The sequence below is a fragment of the Heteronotia binoei genome, chromosome 2 (assembly GCF_032191835.1).
Source record: "Heteronotia binoei isolate CCM8104 ecotype False Entrance Well chromosome 2, APGP_CSIRO_Hbin_v1, whole genome shotgun sequence".
NCBI lineage: Eukaryota > Metazoa > Chordata > Lepidosauria > Squamata > Gekkonidae > Heteronotia > Heteronotia binoei.
The window spans coordinates 125414262-125426388 of NC_083224.1; the positions used below are offsets into that span (position 1 = coordinate 125414262).

The window sequence follows — 12127 nt, forward strand, 5'->3', positions numbered from 1 at the left end:
CCCCCACCTCCAGGGGAGCTGATCTCTGCCATCTGGAGAGCAGTTGTAATTCTGAGTGATCTCCAGCCCTCACCTGGAGATTGGTAACAGTGGTTCCTGGGAGGAAATGGCTGGTTTGGAGGGTGCAGTGTATGGCATCACACCTGTCTGAGAGGTCTCACCTCCAGGCTCCACCCCTTAAATCTCCAGGAAGTCTAACCTGAAGTTGGCCCTATCTCCTTCCCTTTATCTGCCCCTCTGAGTTAAGGTTTCTATTGCCTCCCCCCTCCCTGCAGCCTCTAGGTAGGAAAAGGACAGTCGCTCTCCACAGTGGTGGGGGGGGGGGCAAAGTAGCTTGTTTTATCTGCACAGCAAGCCTGTGTGGTAGGTGAGGAAGTTTGTAACTGGTCCGAAATCACCCAGTCAGCTCCCACAGGAAGAGCCTGGGTCTGACAGACCCCACTCTGAAGCCCAACTCCTATGACCTCCTCAAAGTCCATGACAAAATTTCTAGGAATTTTCTGCCAACCTGGAACTGGCAGCCCTAATCAGGACTGACAGCAATGAGTTCTCCCTCAGAGGCCTTTAGCAGTAGCTTTCAGATCAAAACACTCTCTCTGATAACTTTGTTCTTAAACACAGGACTTGAATCCGTCTCTGTCTCCTGCTCCCCCCCCCCCTCTCTGGTCCGCTGCTACAGGATGCCATCCCCCCCCCCTTGTTTCCCTTCCAGAGGAGGATAGGGAGGAGCACTCAGCCAATCAAGGGAGGGCTTTTTCTGACTCTCTCCTCCTCCCTCAGCCAATTGAGGAGAGGCTTTGTTTCTGTCCTGTGTAAAGCAGTGTGACAGCAGCTCAGCCAATGAGACAGCAGAGAGCCAGAAACTGCCAGAACCAAGGTTGGTTCTGTTTATTCACAGAATCAGCTTGGCTGCCAAGCAGCAGCCACTCAGGCAGGAAAGAGAAGCAGACTCAACCAATGGCACATAAGTGTCACACATAGACGAAGTCCCCTTCTTCCCAAACAACAGAGGTGCAGAAGAGTTGATGTGCAGATCTCTTTTATTGTTTTCACACTAATGTCAGAAGGAAAACAGCCCTTTACACCCCCTTCCTTCATTCTCCTTTGACTTTCCTTTAAAAACATAATCATTTTATACCTTCCTGTAAACAAAGGAAATTCAGTTGATTGGCTACAAAGTTCTTGCTTCTGGTGATTTGTGGTATCTCATTGGCTTAAATAAACCCATCTCTCTCAGGATGGGGTAATTCCTTAGGGAGTTCTTTGTTCTCTACTCCCAATCTCCCGTCTTCCTGGCATCTAGCATCTGCACGGAACTTTGTGGTTAGGTGTTCCTTTAAAAAATGTGTCAGTAAGTACAATCTCTACTGTGTGGGCATGATGGCTTCTTCAGGCTAGGGGATTCTCCCTGAGGTAGGGAGAAAAGCTTTCCTTATCAAAGGATGCTAACAGAACTTTGATAACGTTCTCTTGCTAGAGAAATGTGCTTTGTGATATGCAATGTGCTTCCTTTCATATCTATTATGCTTAGCAAGGACTCTAATAGAGGTCTATTGTTCTTTGTTTCCCAGACTTTGGGCCTAGAATCCATAGGAAAAGGTACTATACACTTTAAGCAAGCCCTGCAAATATAATACTTTGTAGGTAACACTTTAAATGTAACAGAAGTGCAAGGCAGGTTAGAGCAAATGAGTTATGTGATCTGGATTAGTGGAAATCTATCTGGCACTCTGTGCATGCCCTAGTGAATCTGAATCTATGTCCTACATAGATTGACCCATCAAATCATCAATCAAGAGTACTTATGTCCTACATAAGTACTCTTGATTGATGATTTGATGGGTCAAAGGTTGATGCAGCACAGTCCCAACCAATCATGGTGCTCCATTTTGCCACCACAAAAGGACTTTTATTATAATAATATATAAAGGATAGTGGAGTCAGGTCATTGTATAGCTGGCCCAGTCTTTTTCACTCTCTGAACTGACAGCGGCTTGTGCAGACTAGACTACCTACATCCATTTTGCTAGATAGCCTTAAGACTGGACCAGGGATGTTCTGCACTCCTGGTTCTGAAGGTGATCCTCTTTCACTTGGCTCTTGGAATCTCTTTTTTGAGTCTCGGGCTCCTCCTTTGCCCTCCTCAAAATCCATAACAAAATCTCAAGGATTTTTCCACCAACCTGGAACTGACAGCCCTAGTCAGGACTGACCGCAATGAGTTCTCCCTCAAAGGCCTCGGGCTCAAAAACACATGAGGTAATGACACAGAAGAGGGTTTCCCTGAACTAGGGTTGCCAGGTCCCTCCGATCTCTGGTGCGTGATGGGGGGGATAGGGCTGTGAAATTCATGGGTATTTGGGGATGGGGCCTGGGAAAGGACAGGGACATCAGTGAGGTATCTCAGTGGGCCATAGAAACCACCCTCCAAAGCATCCATTTTCAACAGGGGAACTAACAGGTCAATGTAATGGGGAGATGAGCTATAATTCCAGGGGATCCCCAGGTCCCACATGGAGGCTGGCATCCCTACCCTGAACATTTTTAAAAATATATAGGGAGCCATGTGTGTTTTGCATGATTGCATTGCTGTTGGCCTGTAAGGAGATCAGTGCCAGTCAGGTTCTTGAGGGGTTTTGCTGGCTGGTTTTTGTCCTTTTCCAGCCTCCATCTCCCTGAAGGCTCACACACCTGCGGTTCAGGAGCAGAGTATCTGCTTTGCACATAGAAGATCCCAGGTTCAGTCTCCAGTTAATCAAATAGTGGCTTCCTCCTGAAACCTTGGAGAGCTGTTGCTGGTCATAGTGGACAATACTGACCTTAATAAACCAATAGCCTAGCTCAGGCCTTCTACCCCTTATACAGGGTGGCCAGTTCTCACTGATGGCCAGTTCACATCAGAAAGGCCTTGTGTCACCTCACATGTGGCTGCCACACATCCTCTCAATCAGATGGTCTCAATTAATTACTAGGCAAGTGCAGGCCTAATTGGAGATTGGGACCCCAGTGAACAGGAATAGAGGGCTTAACCCTTTTCCTAGCACCATTTCCCTGATCTGAAACATTCACGGGAGCTGTTGATGCCGTTGGGAAAAAGTCAGTACACGTGTTTCTCCAGTGGTGCAGCTAGCAGCTCTCTAGTACCATTTCAGGTTAGGAAAATGATTTGTATGGGACAGGGGAGAATTAAACCTCTGTTCCCATGCAATATGGTCCTGATCCAAATCAGGCCTCAAGTGCTTAGGATTTACTCTCTGAACATGACCTGCCAGACCATGTCTTTCAACAAGCAACATGGTGGACACAGGGTCTTGATAACACATGAATGGGCCCTTGGAATGTCCCATTGATAGAACATATACACACCTTTATGGGCATTTTGCTAGTTCATGATTTTTTTAAAAAAGAATTATTGAAACAAAATGTTAGAGTAACTGGTTTGGGAGGCAGTATGAATGTAATAGATACAAGGTTTCTTCAGTTTTCAATAAAGGTCTACTACAACCCATAACAGAGGAAGAAGAATTAAAAAGATGTGGGCACACAATTAGCTGGAAAGCAGTCAGTTCAACGATATGTGTCTGTTCACACAGTCACTTTTGGTACATAATCAGCTGGAATGTACAGTCTTAGGGAAAATAAAAGCTGTACGTAGTCAGACTTATAGGTTGGACTTCAGAAAGGCAAACTTCGACAAACTTAGAACTATGCTGGGTAAAATCCCATGGTCAGAAATACTTAGGAAGGAGAGGGTTCAAGAGGGGTGGGAGTTTCTTAAAAGTGAAATAATGAAAGCGCAATCACAGATGATTCCTATGACAGAAAAAAATGGAAGAAGCCTAAAGAAGCCGAGGTGGTTCCATAAACAGGTCTCTAAAGACTTGAAAAATAAAAAAGACTCCTTTAGGAATTGGAAGGAGGTCCTTATAACCATGGATAAATATAAACAAATCACCAGTGCTTATAGAGAAAAAGTTAGGAAAGCTAAAGCTCAGTAAGAGTTTAGGCTGGCCAAAGATGCTAAAAACAACAAAAAAGGGTTCTTTTCTTATGTTCAGAGTAAGAAAAAGAGCAAGGACATGGTAGGCCCGCTGCGAGGGCAGGAAAGTGAAATTGCAACAGGTAATGAAGAGAGGGCGAGACTGCTCAATTCCTACTTTCCCTCAGTCTTCTCTTCTGAGGGAAACAGCGCTCAACATGGCAAGAACAATATATAATGAGAAAAGGGAGTTGCAACCTAGGATCAGCATAGGGGTAGTACATAAACTAGTATCTTTAAATGAAACAAAGTCCTCAGGGCCAGAAAAACTGCATCCAAGGGTACTAAAAGAGCTTGCAGATGTAATTTCTGAGCCTCTGGCCATTATTTTTGAGAATTCTCAGAGAACAGGTGAGGTGCCAGAAGATTGGAGGCGGGCAAATGTTGTCCTCATCTTCAAGAAAGGGAAAAAGGAGGATCCAGGTAACTACCAACCCATCAGCTTGACGTCTATACCTGGAAAAGTTTTAGAACAGATCATCAAACAAATCAGTCCTGGAACATTTAGAAAGGATGGCTGTGGTTACTAAGAGCCAGCATGGGTTTCTCAACAAGAAGTCATGTCACACTAACCATGTCAGATCTCTTTTTTTGAGAAAGTGACTACCTTGCTGGATCAGGGGAATGCTGTAGACATTGTTTAGATGGTGAGGAGTCTGGAGACCAAGCCCTATGAAGAAAGGTTGAAGAAGCTGGGCATGTATAGCTTGGAGAGGTGATATGATCACCATCTTCAAGTACTTGAAGGGCTGTCATATAGAGGATGGTGTGGAATTGTTTTCTGTGGCCCCAGAAGGTAGGACTAGAACCAATGGGTTGAAATTAAATCAAGAGCTTCTGGCTCAACATTAGGAAGAACTTCCTGACCGTTAGAGCAGTTCCTCAGTGGAACAGGCTTCCTCAGGAGGTTGTGGGCTCTCCTTCCTTGAAGGTTTTTAGGACCGATTTCGCACTATGCTTGTTTTGGGTGGAGAGACCTTTTGCTACCGGAGCTTCTCTCCGTTTTTGCACAAGTCCCAGAGCTGTGAGTTGGCATGCTGCTATGCCACAGCAAGTGGGAACCGCTTGTCAGAGGATCTTGCTTGCTGCAGAATAGTGGCGCGCCAACTTGCAGCTCCAGGGCAACTTGTGAGAAAATGGAGAGAAGCCCCTGTAGCAAAAGGGTTCTCTACCCGGAACAAGTGTAGTGCGAAATTGATCAGAGGCTAAATAGCCATCTGACAGCAATGAGGATCCTGTGAATTTAGGGTATTTGTGAGTTTCCTGCATTGTGCAGGGGGTTGGACTAGATGCCCCTGGATGTCCCTTCCAACTCTATGATTCTATGAGGATAAAATGTAGAAAGGAAAATTATTGTATGTCACGTTGGGTTCTTATTAGGACAATAGGTGAGTTATAAATGAAATTAAATAAAACTGTCCTTTCTCTCCATTCCAGGGACTAAAAGCAACCTAGAAAATCATTTCTAGCCAGCAAAACAGTGCAGGGGCAGTATACAAGCCCATCCATTTCCAGTATCATGGCTCCAACCTATATCTGACCCCCCACAACTATTTTTGCAGCCAAATTTCACATCTAGGGATCCCAAGATCTGCAGGGCTCCATCTTGTCCCCCTGTGCTCAAGCCCAGTCTTGATATTCAGACTAAAAATGTCCGTATTGTTAATAATAAACTGTTGTGTTTAAACTGACATGGATATCTTCTGCCACTGATTCCAGTTATGGACTACACCATGGAACAAATGTGGACAAAGCAATTATTCTCTAGTTTTACTAACACGACAGAAGGAAATACAAACAACACAAAATCCATTTCAGAGACAGAAGTTAGTGCTGATCACCACTTTAGATCAATGATGAATAATCTTCTGCACAGGCAGGTCCTTGTTGGGCTCAGAGGCATCACATTGTGCGGTTGGTATGCTTATAACTCGAGAAGGGGATAATATAACTGGTTGCTGTTCTCCCTTCTGGGACTTAAATGTAGTGCTTACTTCTGTTTGAAAGCCTTTTGATGAGAATGTTGATATTGTACTGCTTGATATCTCACTGTCATCTTCAAATGAAAATGGGTGGCAGGATCCTGGAAATTCCATGCTATCCAGGCTGGTTTTATCCAGGAAGGCTTTCTTGTCAGAAGCATCCTGGTTAACATCAGATCGGCCTTTCTTGATTGCTATGCCTTCTGTGCAATCATTTATTACTGAGTAATTGTTAACTGGAAGAGAGGAGTCCTCGTAAGAGAGTTTGTCACCATATGTATATATTTTAACTGGCTTTGAAATGGGTATGTAGTCCACAAAAAGCACTCTTTTCTTAGGGACTGCTTCAGTTGGAGTTATGGACTTGTCCAAGGAGTCCAGGACTTGAGATCTGGTTCCTGAAATCCCATCAGCTGACACAATTTCATGGTATACATCAGTTTTAAGATGCACCCCGCATACTACAAATTCATATTTCTTGTTCTTATGAATTGGCTGTGAAACATATTTTTCTTTTACAGCTTCTTTTGTAATGGGTCTGTTAGCATTAGTGAAGCTTCCAGGCATTTTCTGCCCTACTGGTTTCCCTATCTGAGAATGCATGGGATTACAATGTTTTTTCTCTCTGGATGAAACCTCAGCACTGAGGATTTGGCGTATGCTGAACGTTGTGGGCTTTTTCTTCTTCTTTGCTGTTACTTTAGAAGCAAAATTTGGACTTTGAAGTATTGTGAGGGTTTCATTATAGTTGTTTTGTAGAATTGGATTTAAGTGTGTAAATACCACACATGTGTCAGAAAACCCTTTATCTCCATACTGGTTGACATATTTATCCAAAATAAGTTTTTGCAGATATCTTTCATTGTTGCACAACACAGGATGTGTTTCACTCATTTTCTAGAGAGAGAAGGGAAGGTGAGGGAAAAGAGATGTAAACATATTTCAACAAAATTGGAATAAGAAGGCTATAGCACATGCAAGTGAAAGCACTTTTAAGACTCATTCCTCTAGTTGCTGTGCTTGTGAAAAATGAACAGACAGCTTTAAATGTACTTTTGGTATCAGGTTTGTAAATGTAGTTATGAAAGGAAGTGGGTGAACACATGCATTTCAACCATCCTGCAATTTTGATATTACCCATGAACAGATATATTGCATCTGAAGTATGTTTTAAGTCCACCACCATTTTCCCCCTACAGAGTCACATGACTGGGAAATGCTTTTTTCATATTGTGGGGCAACAAGATGAAAGATAATTTGCAAGTGCTTGCTTGTGCTTCAGTTCCTTAGACGTAAAATAGTGCAGGTGACCCAAGTAATTGAAATAGAGCAAATGGTGGGATTGCATTGATCATGAAATTAATTTAAAACACACACACACACACAAGCTACCTGAAATTGATTTCAGCAAAGGAAGCAGCCTTTGAAATGTGTATTTAGTGGCAGGACACATGCCACTATTTTGCCTTCAGAATCCGAATCCTCCCCTCAAAGCATATGGTGTTGTTTCATAGGCTGATGCAACAATTAAGTCAATAGTCAACAGTATTTTTCAGTAGTTTCCTCTCCCCTCTTGCGTATGCATAGTCATAGGGTGCTTTCACACAGCGACTGTTCGTAAGTGGATTTTGCCATTCTTACACAGTAAAAATCCAGTTACAAAGTGCATTATTTAGTATGTGCAAACATACCCATAGACTTGAACTCTCTCTGTTCTTTAATTTAAAAAATAAACACACATTTATTTTATATTTCTCTTTGAAACAATTAGAAGTTATAAAAATATGCATTCAGATGTGCCAATGAAGCTTTGCTCCAGACACACCAGAAACAGAACTCTCCTCTATTAACACTATTCTCTGGAACTCACCTCCCCCCTTGGAGATTCAGCAGCCAGTTTTTCAGAGGGGACTGAACACTTACCTTTTTCACTTCTGCAATTAGATTGAACAAATTATTTTTACTTTTTTTGTTTATTTTGATATTCTGGTTTTTTATTTATTTTATTTTGGACATATATATGCTGCCATTCCAGGGACCTGTTTCTGTTCTGATTTTCTTGATATTGCTATTATTGGTAAGAATTTTTCCTGTTGGTCTTTTGCTGTATTTTTAGACATCTGACTTATCCATTAGGCACAGTGCTTAGGACCCACAATATTTTTAGGGCCCACAAAAAAATTAATATCTTTTAAATCATAAGAAGAAAAAAATAACTTGTAGGATCAAATGATTTTTTCCTCACATCATTAAAAATGAAATGTTAGAGCCCAAAGAAATCTATTAAATTTTGCCTAAAACAGAAAAAAATAATTTTAAGTATTTAAAGTTAAAATTAATTTTTAATATTAATATTATTATAAAATATGCCTAGGGCTCACAAAAGTCATAATGCGGCTCTGCCTGACTTATTAGATGGCCCAGACTAGCCTGATCTGATCTTGGCTGCTAAGCAAGGTTGGCCCTGGTTAGTACTTGGATGGGAGACCACCAAGAAAGTCCAGGGTTACTGAGCAAAGGGCAGGCAATGGCAAAAAAACCCCATCCCTATTTGTCTGTTGCCTTGAAACTCCTATAGGGTTGCTGTAAGTTGGGTGTTGCTTAGTGACTTGACAGCACTTTCCACTACCATTTTAGTGTATTTTTACCCTACCCTCCTAAGGAGTTCAGTGGGTGTATTCTGGTCTCCCCTCCTCCATTTTATCCTTGAAACAGCCCTATAAAATAGGTTAGAGAAAGTGACTTAGCCCAATGTCACCATCAAGCTTCCTGGCAGACTGACAGCACAATCCAGAGAGGGGGGTGGGGGCGGAAAGTCTTTTGGGAGCAGACGAGCCACTATGTGGGCGCAGGAAGGGTTTGCACCGACGTACAACCGGCACTGCCACAGTGTGGGGGAGTTACGTGGGTGGGGGGCCACCCGAGCGCCACTCCGCCCGAGGGCAGCAGCGCCTGAGGGCTACGCTCGAGCGTGGGTGGAAGTGAGGCGGAGCATGGTGTTCAGGCGGAGGAGGGGGTGGAGTTGGGGGCACGGCCAGGCTTAGGCAGCTTCCTGAGCAGTTTGGCCCGTGACACGCCCCCCCCGAGAGGTGCAACTTTACGCCAGCAAAAATAGCGGCATGTCCCATAGGCACTCGTTGAAACCAAAAACAAAGGTTGCCTCCGCCGCTGCGGAAGCTCGTAAACCCCTTAGGGAGCAGCGTGATTGCCTCGCCAATCCCCTTGTGCTTCAGGCTGACGAGCCCCCTCCCCAGCACCCAATCGTGGTCTCCCCCCTTCTAGAAATACTTCCGCCCTGGCCTTGCACAACTCAGTTGTTAGGGTGAGGAGCACGTTGTGGGAAGTTCTGTCAGCGAGCTCCCGGCCATACAGACTTAGAGTGAGGAACAGGCAGGCAAGTTGGTGACTGGTTTTGCACTGTGCGGTTGCTTTGACAGTATCTTTGACTTGCGAGGGGGAGAGAGAAGTCTCTCCCCTGGGGCTAACTGCTCTTGTTTCCAGGTCTCCACAGGATCCAGGATTCCGGAGGCTCTGCATGCGAGGACTGTAGCCCTTGGCTGGCTAAGTTCCACTGTCCCCCCCAGCCTCCCCCTCCCCTCACTCTCGACCGCTTGGTGTGCGAGCGTCTCTGGCACTTGAACCAGGCAGTGGGCTCCAGCAGGGGGCATTTGCTGACCCCACTCCCCTGTTCTGCTGCCTGCTCCCTTCCCTTGGTCTGCCCTCTGCCACGATCCCAACCCCTGGCAGGGCACGGTGTGTGTGTGGCAGCTGCCCCTTTGCGGGGAGGTGGGTCAGAGACTATCTCTTTAAGAGAATGCAGCCTGCTCTTCCAGCCGCCCCCCCTGCAGGTGCTCTTGATCTCTATCTCTGTTTTGCAGGTGGGACTCCAATACAGAGGCTTCCACGTGTGTCGCTCCACCCCCCCCCCCACTCCCTCAGCTGTTTCTGCCTGCCGCTCAGAATGGAGCCCCACCCACGGCGAGACTACCCAGTGTGCACCAGGGAGACTGCTGCACTCTGTTCCAGAAAAATAAAGTCTGAGCTGTGCCCTCTGTTGTCTCTCCTGCTTGACATCTGCTGCACGTTCCCTGGGCAACCACCCCCCCCCCCCCGTCAGTGGCCTCTCCGAGGGAATGCCTAGGAGGTTGGGAAGACTTGGGGGGGAACGGTCTATGAGCCGCCACGCGCCCCCCCGCATGGCTGGACAGGGGAGGGGAGTGCCTCAGCCTCCCCGGGCTGACAGCCTACCCAACCCCACAGGGCTGTTATGCGCAGGGCACTAAGGGGGGCTGATGAAGTGGACTCAGAGTTCTGCAGCTGATGCACTTGCACTCTGAGTTCCGCGGCCCCTGGGCGAGGTGTTCCATGCACATGGCAGGGGGCGTCAGGGGAACACAAGGGGTCTCTGGGTGGGGGAGTGTCTGCTGCTGGGCTGCTCACTCCCAGACACACATTCCAGCTGCTGTCTATGACCTCCTGCACTTGGTACTTCCTGTTTGTCTGCCTGCCATTGGCAGAGTCTCTGACAGTGGGAGGGTGTGAGGGGATTGACAGCTTCTCCATGGTCCCGTGCAGCCCTGTTTTGCCCCCACCCCTGCCTCACAACCAAGCCAGGCTTCTCGTGCGTGCATGCCCAGGTTCACTCCTGTTCCCTCCCTGTGTTGGTGGGACGTCTCTCCTTTGCCTGTGATGGTCTACTCATCATTGGCTCCATTCTCTGTTTGGGGGCAGGTTGGGGATGGCTATCAGCCTCTCTGGGGTCACCTCTTCCCATCCCTGACTGTCATGAGCTGTGGGGAATGCGCCAGGACTGGCCAATGGGGGGTGGCTGGGCTGGCCCTCCCCTCTGGCTGCCTCCGCCTCCCTTGTGCCTACGTCAGCGGCGTTGCCATGGCGACTGTCTCCCTCACGGCAAGCTATGCCTCTCCCCTCCTTACACTCCAGTGTGCTGAAGTCCTCAGGAACTAGCGGCACGGCAGCTACGCCATGGCCGGTCGCCACTTATGCCTGGATTGGGCTGCAAGGGTCCTCAGATCCTGGGTCCCCAGATCTAAGTCATACACTTGTATCACACCAGGCTAGTTTTTAAATTAATTTTTATCAGGGCTTTTTTGGTAGAAAAAGCCTAGCAGGAACTCATTTGCATATTAAGACACACACCCCTGACATCACCATTGTTTCACAGAGGGCTTTTCTGTAGAAAAAGCCCAGCAGAAATTCATTTGCATGTTAGGCTACACCCCCTGACGCCAAGCCAGCTGGAACTGCGTTCCTGTGCATTCCTGCTTTTTAAAAAAGCCCTGGTTTTTGTTTTTATTACAAACTGCAAGGTTATTACAAGATATTATAAAGACAATAAATTATATATGAAGAGAATTCCTGTTGAGTGCTACCAGAACCTCTCTCTTGTGGCATCACTTACATCACTAGAATAATTTGTTCAGGGTCCTTTATGCCCAGCTTAAAGGCAATCGCTGCTGACATGATTTACATCATGCTCCCATATCCTTCTTTCTGTAGCTTTATTAGCTAAGGTTGTTAGCCCCAAACAACTGTGAAACTGTCAGTTCCACTGCCTTTAGTGTGTGATTCCTGAGTTGCAACATGGCTCAGACCCTGTTGTAAATTATGCAGAAATGCATAGTGCAGTACTTTAACTACTTTGCTAAGAAAATGGCCACATGCTATGTTAAATATATGCAGATTAGGCAAGTGTCAGAAGGCGTATTGTCACTGTGACCAGCATATAACATGAGAGAGTTATTTGTGCAACTTGTTTTGAGCATTATATTAATAACTTTTACTAGCATATAAAGAGATTTGGGATGGGGAGAGAAAATATTACCATTGGAGTCAGTGGTTTAGCTTTTGGCAAGTCAACTTGGATTATTTTGGCATTTGGTTTCTCAATTTCATCCTCGATGCTCAAGGGGATGAAGCTTTCCTTTTCTTTCAAAACATTGTCCTTGGAGTCAATGGTACTTGTCTCAATCCTCTCTCCCTCAGGCATTACAGTTTCATCCAGAGGAATGTATTTCCTTTAAAACAAACAAATAAAAACTGGATGTCTGGCATTTAAATAAAGGCTCATAATACCAATTGTCAC

At 45.6% G+C, this 12127-nt stretch overlaps 1 protein-coding gene across 1 annotated transcript in view; it reads right to left on the bottom strand.

The window, feature by feature from the left end:
• Positions 1-5796: 5796 nt before the first annotated feature.
• The window catches only part of C2H1orf141 (chromosome 2 C1orf141 homolog), a 73831-nt gene continuing 67500 nt past the window's right edge, over positions 5797-12127 (bottom strand). The window contains exons 9-10 of the mRNA XM_060231979.1: positions 11867-12059; positions 5797-6918 (exon numbers count right to left, since the gene is read on the bottom strand). Coding sequence (XP_060087962.1) covers positions 5890-6918; positions 11867-12059 — 1222 coding nt within the window. The 3' untranslated portion in view covers positions 5797-5889. The remainder of the gene's footprint in view (positions 6919-11866; positions 12060-12127) is intronic.